Genomic DNA, 14824 nt, shown 5'->3' with positions numbered 1-14824 from the left:
AAAATTTGATTTAATAAATTCAACTTTGACTCAGTTTTGTAATACCAAACTTCTAAACATCTGTTCTGTGTGTGTTTAGGAGCAAGTGGAGGCCGCCAGGAAGGGCCTGGACCAGGCCAAGGAGGAGGGCCTAAAGCTCCACGCTTCCTCCGATGACGACGCCGATGACTTTTTGTCGCCGCCAGCTTCTGTGGAGCCTCCTCAGCCAGCCCGCCGTGGCCGTAAACCCAAGGACAAGGACAAGATTGTCACCTCTACGAGGACCAGTGGTCGTCTGCGTGGGGCCTCGCCCGAAGCCGAGCCCGACCCCACGCCCACAAGAGAAGTGCCTGAAAGACTCCGCTGTGGTCTGAGAGGACGAGGAGCTGCCAAAGACACCGTGTCTACCACCCCGTCCCGCACAGACCATCAGAAAACCTCCTCATCAACCAAGCTTCAAGATTCCTCCAAATCTTCAAAAGCCTCCTCTCCTGCCAGAGATCACCAGACCATCAAAACCAGGACTCTGCCAAACCGCTCCCATTCCAGTCCAGTGCCTTCCCCTCCTACGACCTCTCCCCCTGAAGGGAAACAGCAGCAAGTTGGGGAGACTGACGGCAAGACCTCCAAAGCCTGCAAAGAGGAGAACGAGAGCAGGACGTCTGAGTCACCGCTAGAGTCCAGCTGCCCGGTGGACCATCAGGCAAAAGATGACGACCACAGCGCCATGTCTCCCCCCTCCACCAGCTCCCGATCGCCTCGCAAGCGCCAGTCAGCCGACGGTGAAGTCCTGCGGGGCCTGGTTGAAGACTCCCCGTCGGCCAAAGTCCTGCGGAAGCTTCCGGGGAGGCTGGTCACGGTGGTGGAGGAGAAGGAGCCGAAAAGGAGGAGGCGCCGAGGAAGCGGCACTGGAGGCGGAGCTTCTTCAGAGGAGGCGACCGTGGAGGAGAACACTGCCGAGGAACCAAGCAAAGACAACGCATCACCGAGCGCTGACAGCAAAACTAAAGGGACCGCTACCAAATCTCCTCAGGACCAAGACTCTACTCCTAGTCCGTCTGTGAACCCGCCGCCTGTCAGAAGTTATCCTCCATATTCCCCGCCCCACCATTCTCCCGACATGCCCGTGCTGAGAAATCTTCCTGTGCGGCGCAGGTTGGAAACTGAATCTCGCATGGCTGCTCAGCTGGGAGAGCAGAATCTGGGTCGAGGTAGAGGAGGGAACCAGTCCAGAAAGACTGACACGTCACCGGGCAAAGACACCACCTCTACAGAGTCCGGTGTGAATTCTCTTGTGACACCTTTGAAAAGAAAGAGGGGCCGGCCCCCTAAGACTCCCCCGAGGTTACCTGATCATGACAAAACAGGGGCCCCTCCCCCAAAGCCCACCTCGTCAAATGAGGCTGGGAACCCCCCTCAATCCCCAAAACGCAAGAGGGGTCGCCCTCGCAAAGAACCCATAACTACGCCAGAGACCGTCAGTGAAGGACAGGACTCTAAAAAGGAGACCACCACTCCTGGTGTATCTGGTGTATCAAAAACGGATGCTAGCATAAAGCCAACAGTCCAGCCTCCCCTGAAAGCTGCTGCTGTCACTACAAGTCAGGCCTCCCAGTCTACCAAAGCTGAGGACACTAAAACTGAGGTTTCAGCCCCTGCTCCAAATCCAGCTCAAGCCCCCAAAACAACACCAACAACAACAAAACCACCACCAACAACAACAGATAAAGCTTCCACACCAGTCGCAGCTTCAGTGCAAACACCCACTGCACCCCTTCCTTTGGTTGCCTCCACATCCGCCTCAGTTGTTAGTTCAGCTCCGGCTACAGTTCCAAGCCCAGACGCAGCATCCACCCAGGTGTCCTCCGCATCCTCCGTAACACTTTCTAAGCCTGCTGTTATCCCCGTCACCGCTACCCCCACTACCACAACTCCATCGCCACCTGCCAGCACTGTCACATCAACTCTTACAGGTGTAAAACTTGTGGTTTCCACTGCTTCTAAAGCTCCCATAGAGCCAAAACCTTCCGTTTCGACAACTGTGAAAACAACAACAACAGGACCTGCCAAAACCACCACAGTTGCCACACCAGCTGCTAGGACTCCTTCGACCGTGTCGTCTTCTGCCGCGGCCGTCAAAGCAGCTCCAGCGTCAGTCCTTGCCACAACGATCACGACAGCTACTGACGTAATATCAAAAACAGTCAGCGTTGCACCAGCAGTCACCACTACAGTGAAATCAGTCACAACTAAAACTACTGCTGGAAAGGACTTACCGCAAGCCTCCGCTCCTTCATCGACAACATCTACCCAAGCTGCTGTGACCTCCACCCTAGCTATTATAACCTCTGCTCTGTCATCGACAACGTCTACCCCAGCTGCTGTAACGTCTAACCCAGCTGCTGTAACGTCTACCCCAGCTGCTGTAACGTCTACCCCAGCTGCTGTGACGTCTACCCCAGCTGCTGTGACGTCTACCCCAGCTGCTGTGACGTCTAACCCAGCTGCTGTGACGTCTACCCCAGCTGCTGTGACGTCTAACCCAGCTGCTGTGACGTCTACCCCAGCTTCTGTGACGTCTACCCCAGCTTCTGTGACGTCTACCCCAGCTGCTGTGACGTCTACCCCAGCTGCTGTGACGTCTACCCCAGCTGCTGTGACGTCTACCCCAGCTGCTGTGACGTCTACCCCAGCTGCTGTGACGTCTACCCCAGCTTCTGTGACGTCTACCCCAGCTTCTGTGACGTCTACCCCAGCTGCTGTGACGTCTACCCCAGCTGCTGTGACGTCTACCCCAGCTGCTGTGACGTCTACCCCAGCTGCTGTGACGTCTACCCCAGCTGCTGTGACGTCTACCCCAGCTGCTGTGACGTCTACCCCAGCTGCTGTGACGTCTACCCCTGCTTCTGTGACGTCCACCCCAGCTTCTGTGACGTCCACCCCAGCTGCAGTGACGTCCACCCCAGCTGCTGTGACGTCCACCCCAGCTGCTGTGACGTCCACCCCAGCTGCTGTGACGTCCACCCCAGCTGCTGTGACGTCCACCCCAGCTGCTGTGACGTCCACCCCAGCTTCTGTGACGTCTACCCCAGCTGCTGTGACCTCCACCCCAGCTATTGTAACCTCTACTCTGTCATCGACAACATCTACCCCAGCTGCTGTGACGTCCACCCCAGCTGCTGTGACGTCCACCCCAGCTGCTGTGACGTCCACCCCAGCTGCTGTGACGTCCACCCCAGCTGCTGTGACGTCCACCCCAGCTTCTGTGACATCCACCCCAGCTTCTGTGACGTCTACCCCAGCTTCTGTGACGTCTACCCCAGCTGCTGTGACCTCCACCCCAGCTATTGTAACCTCTACTCTGTCATCGACAACATCTACCCCAGCTTCTGTAACGTCTACCCCAGCTGTTGTGACCTCCACTGCAGCTAGTATAACCTCTGCTGTGTCATCTACAACATCTACCCCAGCTGCTGTAACCTCCACCGCAGCTATTATAACCTCTGCTGTGTCATCTACAACATCTACCCCAGCTGCCGTAACATCCACCCCAGCTGCTGTAAGATCTACCCGTGCTGCTGTAACCTCCACCACAGCTATTGTAACCTCTGCTGTGTCATCTACAACATCTACTGCAGTTGCTGTAACCTCCGCCACAGCTATTATAACCTCCGCTCTGTCAGCTGCCGTAACCTCCACCCCAGCTGCTGTAACCTCTACAGCAGCTATTATAACCTCAGCTATGTCATCTACGTCTACCCCAGCTGCCGTAACCTCCACCGCAGCTGCTGTAACCTCTACAGCAGCTATTATAACCTCTGCAATGTCATCTACGTCTACCCCAGCTGCCGTAACATCCATCTCAGCTGCTGTAACCTCCACCCCAGCTATTGTAACCTCTTCTCCAGCTGCCACCCAAAAGGTTTCAGCTACAGCTTCACCAAAACCAACATCCACATCTTCCCCCGCTACAGCAACAACTGTGACAACCACAGTAAAAACAGTCCAAGCTAGTCCATCGAGCGCAGTTCCCACCGCAAGTTCAACCACATCTGCTTCTGCAACACCGTCCGTAACAACGGTCTCATCATCTGCTGCAAACACATCTCCTCCGGCCCGAGCAAGGACTAACGTGACAACTACCAAAGTCGCCACCAAACCAGTCTCAACTTCGCCACCAACAACAACAGTTCAAGTGGCTAAACAGGCAACCGCTGTTCCAGTGGCTGGCACCTCCTCAGCAAAACCTCCAGCTGCACCAACCCCAACCTGCACTCCTTCTCCATCTACAACATCTGCCAGTGTGACCACCACAGCCCAGGCAAAGACAGTTACAGTAACTACAACAGAGGGAGTCCAAGTAGTGACGCCTGTAGTAGTAGCAGCAGCAGCAGCAGCCCCTTCCAAAGAACACACAACTACCCCGGCCACAACTGCAGAAAAGACTGTCAAGATCTCACCCCCAGTAACAACTTCCACAGGTGCTACACCAGCTCCATCACCAACTACATCATCCCCAGAAAGGTCCATTACAGTTGCGACCACAAACATTGTCACAACTACCCAAGTATCCATTACCACAGCCACCCCGGTGTCAACAGTAGCAGCTACCACAGCTGCCACAACCAGAACAGTTCCTCCTGTGTCCACCACACAAAGCTCTGTGTCCACTGATGTGTCCAAACCAGCCCAGACAGAAGCCCCGCCCCGGGTACCCACGTCTGCTTCCTCTAGTGTTTCATCCGAGAAACAATCTATAGAGCCAACGCAGAAAGTGTCTGCACCTAAAAGTGACCCGGACAGGGTGACAGAAATGGAAGTAGATGCCGTGGAAGCTGGCGCAAGGACTAGCAAAGAGGAGGATGAGAAAAAGGAGGACGTCTGTAAGCCTAAAAGGAGAAAGGTGGAGAGTTCCTCTGAGACCAAAGAGTCGGGAAGGGAAGAAGCACAGCCTGCCCCTCAGAAAGAAGAACCTAAGCAAGAGGCGGCGGAGCCAACTCCAATCCAGAAAAGGCCTCTTAGTCGCCAGAGCAGCCAGGACTCTGCTCGCTCCTCTTCGTCATCATCTGGGTGCTCTACATCAACCCTCACACGCCACGCTCACCACAAGAGGACTTACGAGAACAGACATCCTGCCAAGAAGATGCGAATGGACGACAACTCAGAAACGGGGGAGGAGGAGAAGAACGAAGAGGGCGGGGAGAAGGAAGAGGAAGAAGGCGCTACCTCTCGGGGAAGGCGGTCCAGGTCTTCCTCTTCGTCCTCGGACTCAGACAACAGTGAGAGCAGGAAGGAGCGCCGGTTGACTCGCTCGGCAAAGCACGGGCTAAAAGATGAGGAGAGGAAAAAGGGCAACGCCCGGCAAGGAAAGAAACCAGCGCGCAGCTCTGACAAAAACGCATCAAACAACACCAACGCATCCACGGGTGGAGAGTCGGGCAGTGATACGTCTTCTGTTAGGATCCCCAGGAAGTCCGCAGGATCTCAGCCGTCACAAGAGCGTAAAGCTCAGACAAACAGCGCGCCCCCTTTGCCTCCTGAGCCCGAGGTTCTGGGGAAGAGGTGCTCGGCGCTCAATGCGGCAGCCAAGCTCCTCGCAATGAAAGGCAGGGTGGATACTCCCGGTCACACCACCCGGAGAGACTCTGGGGCGAAGGCTGCTGGGACTTCCCCTGCCTCTTCTTCTGACAAGAACCAAAAGTCTAAAAGCAAAAGTGTCCCTGCCTCCCCTCAGAGTAACTCTGTAACTCTTACTAATAATAAAAGCAGCGGCAGCAAACCCTCAACGCCCAATCAGACCAGCCGCCCTGCTTCCCGCTCCACCAGACAGTGCCCCGGTCCTCTGGTTCCACCCCTGGAAGTGGAGGTGGAGTACAAGAGGTCTAAACCAGAGGACAAGGAGAGGGGGAGCAGGAAGTCGTCAAGGGGAAAGGAAGGCGAGGCCGAGGCGCAGTCTTCGTCCCGGGGTCACAGCGCCTGCAGCAGCATGAGCAGCGACGGCGAGGGCGACGGGCGCGGCCGCAGCAGCAGAAGCCGCAGCAGCAGCAGCAACAGCAACAGCAGCCAACGCACCCACAGCATCAGCTCTCAATACACCGAGCACAGAGAGTCCCGCGCCGCTTCCTCCGGCAGCGAGCGGGATCGCAGCTCGGAAGGTAGTAGAGACAAAAGACACACGCGGGGACAGCGCCGGGAGAGCCGGAGGTCTCAAAAACACTCGCAGGAAGTGACCGGCGGTTCGGGAACGGAGGGGACGCCGGACAGGGTGCTGCGCAGCGTCGCGGCACTCGCGGCGGTGCAGGCCCGGTCGCCGGCCTTGAGCACCCGCTCCTCTTCTGGTCAACACCGTCACCACAAGACATGATCAGAGTGCCAAAGGGGGAGAAAAAAAAAATGGAAGCGAGAGTGCCGTCGCAGAGCATGTCACGACCTCCAAGGTTGCTGCTTTGTGTGCACTCTGATGAATGCAAAGGGAACGGAGTGCCGCACAAGCCAGGGACCTCACTGCCTCTTGGGCCCTCTCCCTTTCCAATTGGAGCTGGTCCTCTCACCAGATCAGCCATTGTCAGCTGGGGGGGGAAGGCTCAGGGACGCCGGACTGAGAGTGAGAAAAAAAAAATGTGGCGCCAATCGTCACGCGTCCGTAAACAGACGGGAGAGAGGCGGTGCGGTGGATAAATCCACCGCTGGGACTTGAGGGGGGACAAAGGTGCAAGAGGTTATAAAGGCAAGTTGTTAGTTCACATTATGTACTGTAATCATTTAAGACTGGAACACTCAGATCTTCTGTGTTAACATGGGATTATACAGCGCCCTCTATTAGGGTCATTAATGAAAAGTCATTTGTGTGACATTAAAAACTTATGAGTGACCAGTTGTATTGTAAGTTGGAGGTTTTAGAGAGTTTGGTTTTTGAAAAATTTCGTCAGCTGTCCTGACTATTGTTTCTTTGTAGTCAGTTGATAAGTTATATGCATATTTTATTATTTCTTCCAGGGTATTAGGAAGAGACCAGATCTGTCAATGTGATCTTTGCTGCACTATGCTGGAGCTTGTCTTTGCTTGGGCCCCCTTTCTTTTTGTTTTTTTTTATTTGTCATGTCTGTTCATTGGATTCATTTTTAAATCCAGCCTTGCATTTCTCATTTGCACATCTGATATTGTGGCCCCTCGGCTTTTTTGAGTACATTGTGGTGTAGTAATAAGTTTTTACATCAACTTCAGTCGATTAATTGGTTCCTGGTACCTCACGATGTATCTCTGAAAATGTATTAATTGAAGTTGTGCTCCTGAGACCACACACCTGGAGCAGCAGAAGAAATCTCTTTTTTCCTAATCGTCCCAAAGGCAGTTAATAGTCCACTTTGTCATGTATTTATATGGAAAAGGGCAAGTACATGTTGAAATTAAAGAGTGCCTCTTTGGCCAAATGGGTTTGAACCTCAGATTGCCTTGTGACGCACCTGAAGCAGGGGTGTTGAGCTTCTCGTTATTTAAAAAAAAAGCCAAACTAAAAAAAAAAACCCTAGAGAACATCAAGTAAAGCACCCTGTGCATCAGTGCTACCAAATTAATGTTTTATTTTTTGATTATTTTTTTTTGTCACCATCACTTCTTCATGTAAAAAAAAAAAAAAATTACTTGGACAAAATATGTGAATAAAATTTACTGGTACAGTTCCAGATGACTGTAAATTGTCGATTTACTTTTGAAGCTATTTTGAGCAGAGGTGATATTTGGGTGGAGGGTGGGAAGGGGTTCGGGTCGGGCGGGTAGTTTATGGTGATGGTCTTATTTTTGATTTGTCTCTCTCTCTTCATTTGTTGCATTCCTTTTGATCCCTTGTAATTCCACATTGTTTTACTTGAACAATTAAGACAATTACAGTTGAATAAAAAGACCAAAAATTAGTTGCCATTTTTCATTGTGTTGAAAGATTTTTGTTTAATCGTGGGTGAAATACAGATTTGTTTCATACTATACTGTAAAAAAAAAATACTTTGTGAGAAAATGCTTCTTTTCAATGGTCTGTAACAGCAAATTTATGGTACAAGACAAACAGAATAGAACATGGCAGTATTTTATTTAAAAAAACATATCTAAATTAAAATAAATGAGTGTGACAGTCGTAATATTACACAGTAGCAAAGTCCGTCTCTGCCCTCTGCTGCCAACCAGTTTCTTTCTGAGACTTGACGACCTTTAACAGTTTTTGGTTTATTTTTCTTTACAGATTTGTCAAATTGAGGAAGCACAGCAGGCACTGTTTCTCCATAAACGTGTTTTCTGGTCAGTTAACACATCGCAGGATTTACCCGCAGAATTAAACAAAAACTAGCAGGACAAAAGGAGTCTTTGCACAATGTGACAAACGGGTGAAGAAAAATAAAGTCTTAATATACGAGTATACGTCGTCAGCTGAAACACTGCTCAAATAGAAACAAAATTAAAAACTCACTCCATCCCTTCTTGACAATGTTAGTGCACGTCACATTCTCACATGGACATAAAGGAGAAGGCACAGTTTTAAGAAAAAAAAAAAAAAAATCATGTGTGGTTGCAGCAGCTTAACACAATAAATTGATTTAAATCATAAATACAAACTGGTAGGACAAATAAAAGTGGGCCTTTTATTGCAGTGCTGAGAAACCGTAAAATAAAAACAAAGGGGGGGGAACTGTTATTTCACCAAAACAATATTTACACTTGTTACATGTAGGCAAACTTTCAAGTTTTAAAAATCTGCATAAAGAATTTCTCATCACCAGCAATAGAGGTTATGTACAATTATATTAGTCCATCTGCCTATAAAAGAAATGTCTACTCTATTAAAATTATCTGCGCCTCTAATTCATCCCGAAACGACAACGTAACAAGAAGCAATGCACAGTTTCCTGAGGACAGTATGATCAGCGCCAGCGTGGGGGTTCAATACTGCATTGTGCTTTGCTCAAGGCCACTTATTTCCTCTTTCTTTTCTTTTTTTAAAGTAGGAGGGGAAAGGGCACTGACGTAACAGTTCACAAATTGTCTCTGAAGAATCTGACGGGAGGGAGTTTCCATAAACCAGCAGCACTACCTCATGAGTGGAAGTGGAAATGCAAAGATTGTAGTCATTTGTGAGTTAAAAGCACCTTTAAAACAAAAACAAAAGGCCTGATGGGAGGACAGTTAGGGGTTAGAGGGAGACGAATATGAAAAGCAGATGGATGATAACCGACTGAATTCACCCGTACATCCTGTGGGCTGAAATTATTTACATGAAAAGGTGTTTGTTTTTTTATGTGCTTCTGCTAAACCAGTCTACAGCCGACAGCTCACGCTGCCTGGTGTTAGGTGCCGAAGGCGGTGACCAACGAGATGACTAAGATGAGGAGGACGATGCCCAAACAGATCGCTATCCAGATCTTTTTCTGCATTGGAAGAAAGACAAATAGATTAACATACAAGCAAAATGAATCGCCTTAAAAGACACGTTAATGTAGAGAGGGATCATTGTAAAGTCTAAACCAGTTTAAAGGGATAGTTTGGATTAACTCTCTTCAAAGCCACCAGACTCCATCGACAAAAACAGAAATTTTACCTCGCAGAACACGGGAGTTGCTAGTCTGCCTCGTTTCTTTGAGTTATTGTGTGACTTTGGTGAGTCTGAACGAACCTTTTAAAACACCAAAGTCACACAATAACACAAACAAAGTAACCGATCGAGGCACCAGTGCAGCGGTAGACCAGTGACTCCCATGTTCTGCAAGGTCAAATTTATGTTTTTGTCAATGGAGTCTGGTGGCTTTGAAGCGACCATAGATAACAGCTGAACATTTTCTAAATATAGTGTACACTTAAATCGATTTTTATTCTTTTGGATGGCTAAAATACATTTAGCTGCTGCCCCGTCCACAGCAGTATATTGCTGTCTGTTTCTCCAAACTGGGAGCGCTCTGACTGTCATCTACTGTAGGTAATACACTGTCTATGCATAAGTACCTCATACGACCCCACTTCAAAACATCCAAACTATCCCTTTAAGAGGAGTAAGGCTATTTGGTTTGATGGGACGGGCAAGTAAGTGTCCATTTCATGTTGTCTTAAAGATTTAAATTGTACCTTGCGTGCTTTCTGCTGATACGTGACCGCTTTCTGTGTGTTTTCCTTTGCTTTCTCCACGTAGTTAGACGACTGTTTGATGTTGGTTTCAATCCGGTTGACCACCTCCCCCTGCAGGAGGCAGAAATATCAGAATCAGACACTCTTCGTAACCCCAAAACAAAAGCGAGAGAGAGAGACTTCACCAGCGTTGCTTCTTTTACCTGAGCCTCCACCTCCATGGCGAGGTACTGGAACATGTCGTGCAGGTCTCTGATGCTCCTCTCCAGCTTCAGGATTTCGTCGTGTCGGGACTCGATCTCGTTCAGAGCCTGTTTTGTAGCTTGAGCATCGATCAGGATCTGAAACATGGCGACGATATTTATTAGCTGCATTATAAACAATAGAAAAATCTGTCGTGAGGTTTCATCTAGTCTAACTGAGTGCACATCGAAAGCCAGCAGGATTCTTCACACTACGAGCTACTGAAACACTACAGGCATCACTAGGGGCTGCATGTGGTTTTCTTTCTTTGCTTACCAAATCTGTCGTCCAGTTGGAGCGGTTAGAAAGACTACAACAGAGCAGACCTGTCACCATTTCACACCTGACACTTAAAGTCACCACAACTACTACGACTATGACTATAGTTGGTGGTTGGTGCAAAACAAATGTCAATATGTGTTTTGCCTCAGCAGGTAACTTGTGGTTTCCAACATGTCAGTGTCGACGCCCTCCTTTCGTGTTGCGCACACTCACATTTTGTGTGAAAACATCCGTCTGGCCGCTCTCGAGCATCGCATCCAGCTCTTCGTCTGTCACGTTGGTCCCAGCTAAAAGTGAGAAGTACGTTAGATCAGTGTTTTGGATACAGGACGTTGTTGTTGCTGTGAGACGGGAGAGACACTGGAAATGAAAATATAAAAACTCCCTCTGAGCTCAAATCAAAAGAGCAGAATCGAAAGTAAGAATGTGTTTTTATCTGTAGTTGATCTGATTAAGATACAAAGTCTACAATGTAGAGCTGCAATTAACCAGATAAGTATTTTCATTACTGATTAATCTGGCAATTATTTTCTCGATTACTCGTTTGGTCTAGAAAACACCATTAAACTCCCCGTCACAATATCCTGGAGGAACAACAGTCCAAAACCCCAAAATATTCACTTTACTTTACTCTCGTATTTGAACCATCTAATGACTAATAAATAAAACAAATAAAAAAATAATTAATTAAATTAAATAATAAAAATGACTTAAATGATTAATCAATTAAGAAAAATAAACAATTTTCTTTCAAACACTTCTTTGATCAATTAATCAATTAATCGTTGCAGCTCTACTACCATAAAACTACAGATCCTTAACCCTCCTATTTAGCATTTATAAGCAGTATATTAATATTCATTAAATGGTTTATAACACATTATAATGTAGTTGTAGGTAGATGTTTATTTGTCAACAACTATATCTAGTAACGGCTGCTGTACAAACAGATAATAAATAAATAGCTGTAATAATATAAAATGTCTTCAAAGGAGAAGTTTTAATAAATGATTTATAACACACTATAATGTTTATAAAATATAATTCTATAGTACATATAAATGCTAAAAATGGTGTTTTAAAAGTGTGTAGAGTAGAAAGTAACAGAAAGAGAAAGGAGATGGCATGTGGTAAATGTCATGAGACAGAGGAGGAAGTGATCAGGCCAACGGTGACGATGGCCGCAGACCACAAACCAAACAAGAAATCAGAGCTGCTCTCCGTGTACTCACTGATTTTGAGTTGTCTCTGTATTCTCTCCACGTTACGGTCTCTGTACTGGGACTGGATGGTGTTACAGTGTCCCATCAACTCCACAAACTCCTTCGACAAGACGCCGTGCTGGAGAGAAGGAAACGTTTTGGTCACTTCACTGCTGTTTAGATCACGATAACGGGGTGAAAACAGCTTCATGCAGCTGCAGAGGTTGTTTGAGACTACAAGTTCTATCCAACCTGGGTCCGTTGCATCCGAGCGTTTATGGGTACATATTTTCCATCCTCTTCTCCTTTCTTCGGTTCAATACCTGTAGAAAGATAATTGATAAGTGTGAGTCAACGAACAAAACAACAACAAAATAAACTGTTCACTTGCTATCCTTCAATACTCACTCTTGAGTTTTCTCTGGATCTGAGTCGCCACTGTTTTGATCTCCTCTCGATGAGTCTGGAGCTCTTTCTTCATACCTGACCAAAGAGGGAAACAACATCAGACAATCTGAGAGACTTAATCAAGATGAATTTAGCAATCAACTACACAAGTTTATTATTGACTTTGTCCAGTTTCTAGCACTCGTCAGACACGTTATGCACCTCATGGATTTGATCGGTGCTCAGATCTGGACAGACTGATGGCCTAAATGAATATACTTACTCTCCTCCGGCAGCGCCACCCCCAGCACAGTTTTCTGTTTGTTCTCGAGGTTAGACACCATCCTCTTGAGACTCTGCAGCCCCTCGTGGATTTCTTGCACCTAAGATTCAGAAACAAGTTTTGCTGTTTATAGGCAGAAACATTGCAAACAGTTGCATTTTCATTCAATTAGTTGATCAAAAGAAAATGAATCCACAAGAAGTTAGTTAAACATTTAACTCATCTAAAAAAAATGATGAACATGCTCTCGTTTTAGGTTCTCAAATGGCAGATATATGCTGCTTTTCTCTGTTTTATATTATTAGTGGACTGCTGGTGGGACCAAACAAGTACTCTTAGGATGATACCTTGGGTTAGTTTCAGGCCTAGATGCAATAACACATAGGTTTGAAGTGAGGTATGTCATCATGATGCACGTAATAGTATGTAGGGATGCAACTAACAATTATTTTCACTATCAACTGATTATTTTCTCAATAACTGATGAATCATTTGGTCTATAAAATATTGAAGAATAGAGAAAAATGTTCATAAAACCCAAAGTGATTCAATCTACTATAATAGAGGACGAAGAAAAGTATTATTATTCAATATTAAGAAGTCATTTTTGCTGTAATAGTATGGCAATAACACTGGGTCATTTTTCAAGGACACTGGGATTAGCAGACTGGGATATTGACAAAATACAATTTAGAAAGTGTTGATAAGATTGAGACCATTTCTTGTACTTAAAGCCTCAGCAGTAGATATATTACTCAGTTTAACAATGTAAACAAACATGATTTTAACATTAAAAAACTTCATTTCCTAAGAATAAGTGGGTTATATAGATAGAACTATAACCTGAGGCAAAAAAATGCAAGACAAGACCAAGTTATCTTAGCTGATCTGTCATCTGCACCTTGATAAACATCATCATTATTATTATTATTATTAAGATACCTTTTTAAAGAAGGCTTCATTCTCCTTCTCCTCTTTGACTGAAGAGGTTCCAGGTTTGATCATCAGAGCTTTGACCTCCTCGTCCTCATCTGAAGCCTCTGCATTCTGCAAATGTGAAGAAAATAAAGACATCTGCATGTTAACAGCACATAAACAAACAAACAGACCAACATGCTTGCAGCCCAGCCCCTGTTGTCCTCATTCTGTCCTGGCCTGGTGCTTCCTTTAAGGGCTGAAACGGAAGTGGTGAGCAAAACAAAGCTATAGTGAAACAATCAGACACATAAACAGCTGCACTTTGTTGTTTTAAGCACTTTTAGCAACGTGCTTTCTCACTCAAAGCTGTCACAGTTCAACACTTTCACGTTATCAGCTGTTACTCCACTGGATTACTGTGGCTAAGTTAGCATGCTAGCTGGCTAATGCTAAAGCTAATGCTAACAGACTAACTAATGGGCTGTGGCTAAGTTAGCATGCTAGCAGGCTAATGCTAACGCTAGCCGTGTCTCTCTGATAACTCACGTTTCCTAGTTCTTTAGTTCGGTCCCGCATGTTTCCAGCAGCAGGTCGGAGGTCAGAGACGCTGCGACTCTACGGAGAGATGTGGTGAGTTGTTTCCAAAGCAGAGAAACAGAGAAAGTAACAGAACAAAGACTTTAAACTCTGATCTGCTGTCATTCAACAAGTTAACTACAGAGAGTAGCACTTCTTCTGCTGCTGCTTCTTCTGCTGCTCCTCAACACACCGAGGCGGCGACTCACTGGCGCCCTCTGTGGCCGCAGAGTGTAACTACACCGGCCGGATGAGCAGTGATTTATTTATTATTATTATTATTATTATTATTATTATTATATTATTAAGGGTGTTATAGCAGCAAACAACTATTTGCTATGTAAAGATATAGTGGACTGTGTATGTATGTATGTGTATGTGTATGTGTAGTGTATGTATGTATGTATGTATATATATATATATATATATATATATGTGTGTGTATAGGTATATGTGTGTACGTGTATATATGTGTATGTGTATGTAAGTATGTGTGTATATATATTTATTTAAATTGTTTTATTTTTTTTCTCTTCTTATTATTATTATTTCATAATATAATAAGTAAATATAAGTATCCAAAAATAAGTCTTGAAATAAGAAGAAGAAGAAGAAGAGAAAAAAAACAAAAACAATTTAAATAAATAAATAAATATGTATATATATATATTTATTTAATTTTTTTTAAAAAGAGATATAAATAACTGGATTCACAAACTGAATTAAAAATACAGGTTTTACAGCAGATCTTCTTATTATTATTTCATGACTTATTTTTGGATGCTCTCCCTGTGTTGTATTCTCTACAATTTGAATTTTATGTATCCATGATTGAGAATCAGTTCGGTCC

The 14824-nt window shown here is 46.1% G+C and overlaps 2 protein-coding genes across 4 annotated transcripts in view; one reads left to right on the top strand and one right to left on the bottom strand.

The window, feature by feature from the left end:
• Positions 1–7661, top strand: part of srcap (Snf2-related CREBBP activator protein) — a 40306-nt gene extending 32645 nt beyond the window's left edge. For 2 of the 3 annotated variants that reach the window (XM_074620355.1, XM_074620354.1), the window contains one exon: positions 80–7661. In XM_074620355.1, coding sequence (XP_074476456.1) covers positions 80–6343 — 6264 coding nt within the window. In that variant the 3' untranslated portion in view covers positions 6344–7661. The remainder of the gene's footprint in view (positions 1–79) is intronic. The other variant, XM_074620356.1, reaches the window with a different exon arrangement.
• A 1589-nt stretch (positions 7662–9250) lies between these two features.
• Positions 9251–14164, bottom strand: stx4 (syntaxin 4). The gene is made up of 10 exons (XM_074620357.1): positions 13945–14164; positions 13423–13527; positions 12481–12580; positions 12219–12293; positions 12063–12133; positions 11841–11949; positions 10822–10895; positions 10287–10424; positions 10084–10194; positions 9251–9392 (listed from the first exon to the last, which is right to left on the bottom strand). Exons 1-10 carry the CDS (start codon positions 13972–13974, stop codon positions 9312–9314), a joined length of 894 nt encoding a protein of 297 aa, XP_074476458.1. The 5' UTR covers positions 13975–14164; the 3' UTR covers positions 9251–9311.
• Between the last annotated feature and the right edge of the window lie 660 nt (positions 14165–14824).

Source organism: Sebastes fasciatus, chromosome 20 (assembly GCF_043250625.1).
Source record: "Sebastes fasciatus isolate fSebFas1 chromosome 20, fSebFas1.pri, whole genome shotgun sequence".
Classification (NCBI taxonomy): Eukaryota; Metazoa; Chordata; class Actinopteri; order Perciformes; family Sebastidae; genus Sebastes; species Sebastes fasciatus.
The sequence above is the reverse complement of the archived record's forward strand: the minus strand, read 5'-3'. Positions and strand labels throughout refer to the sequence as shown.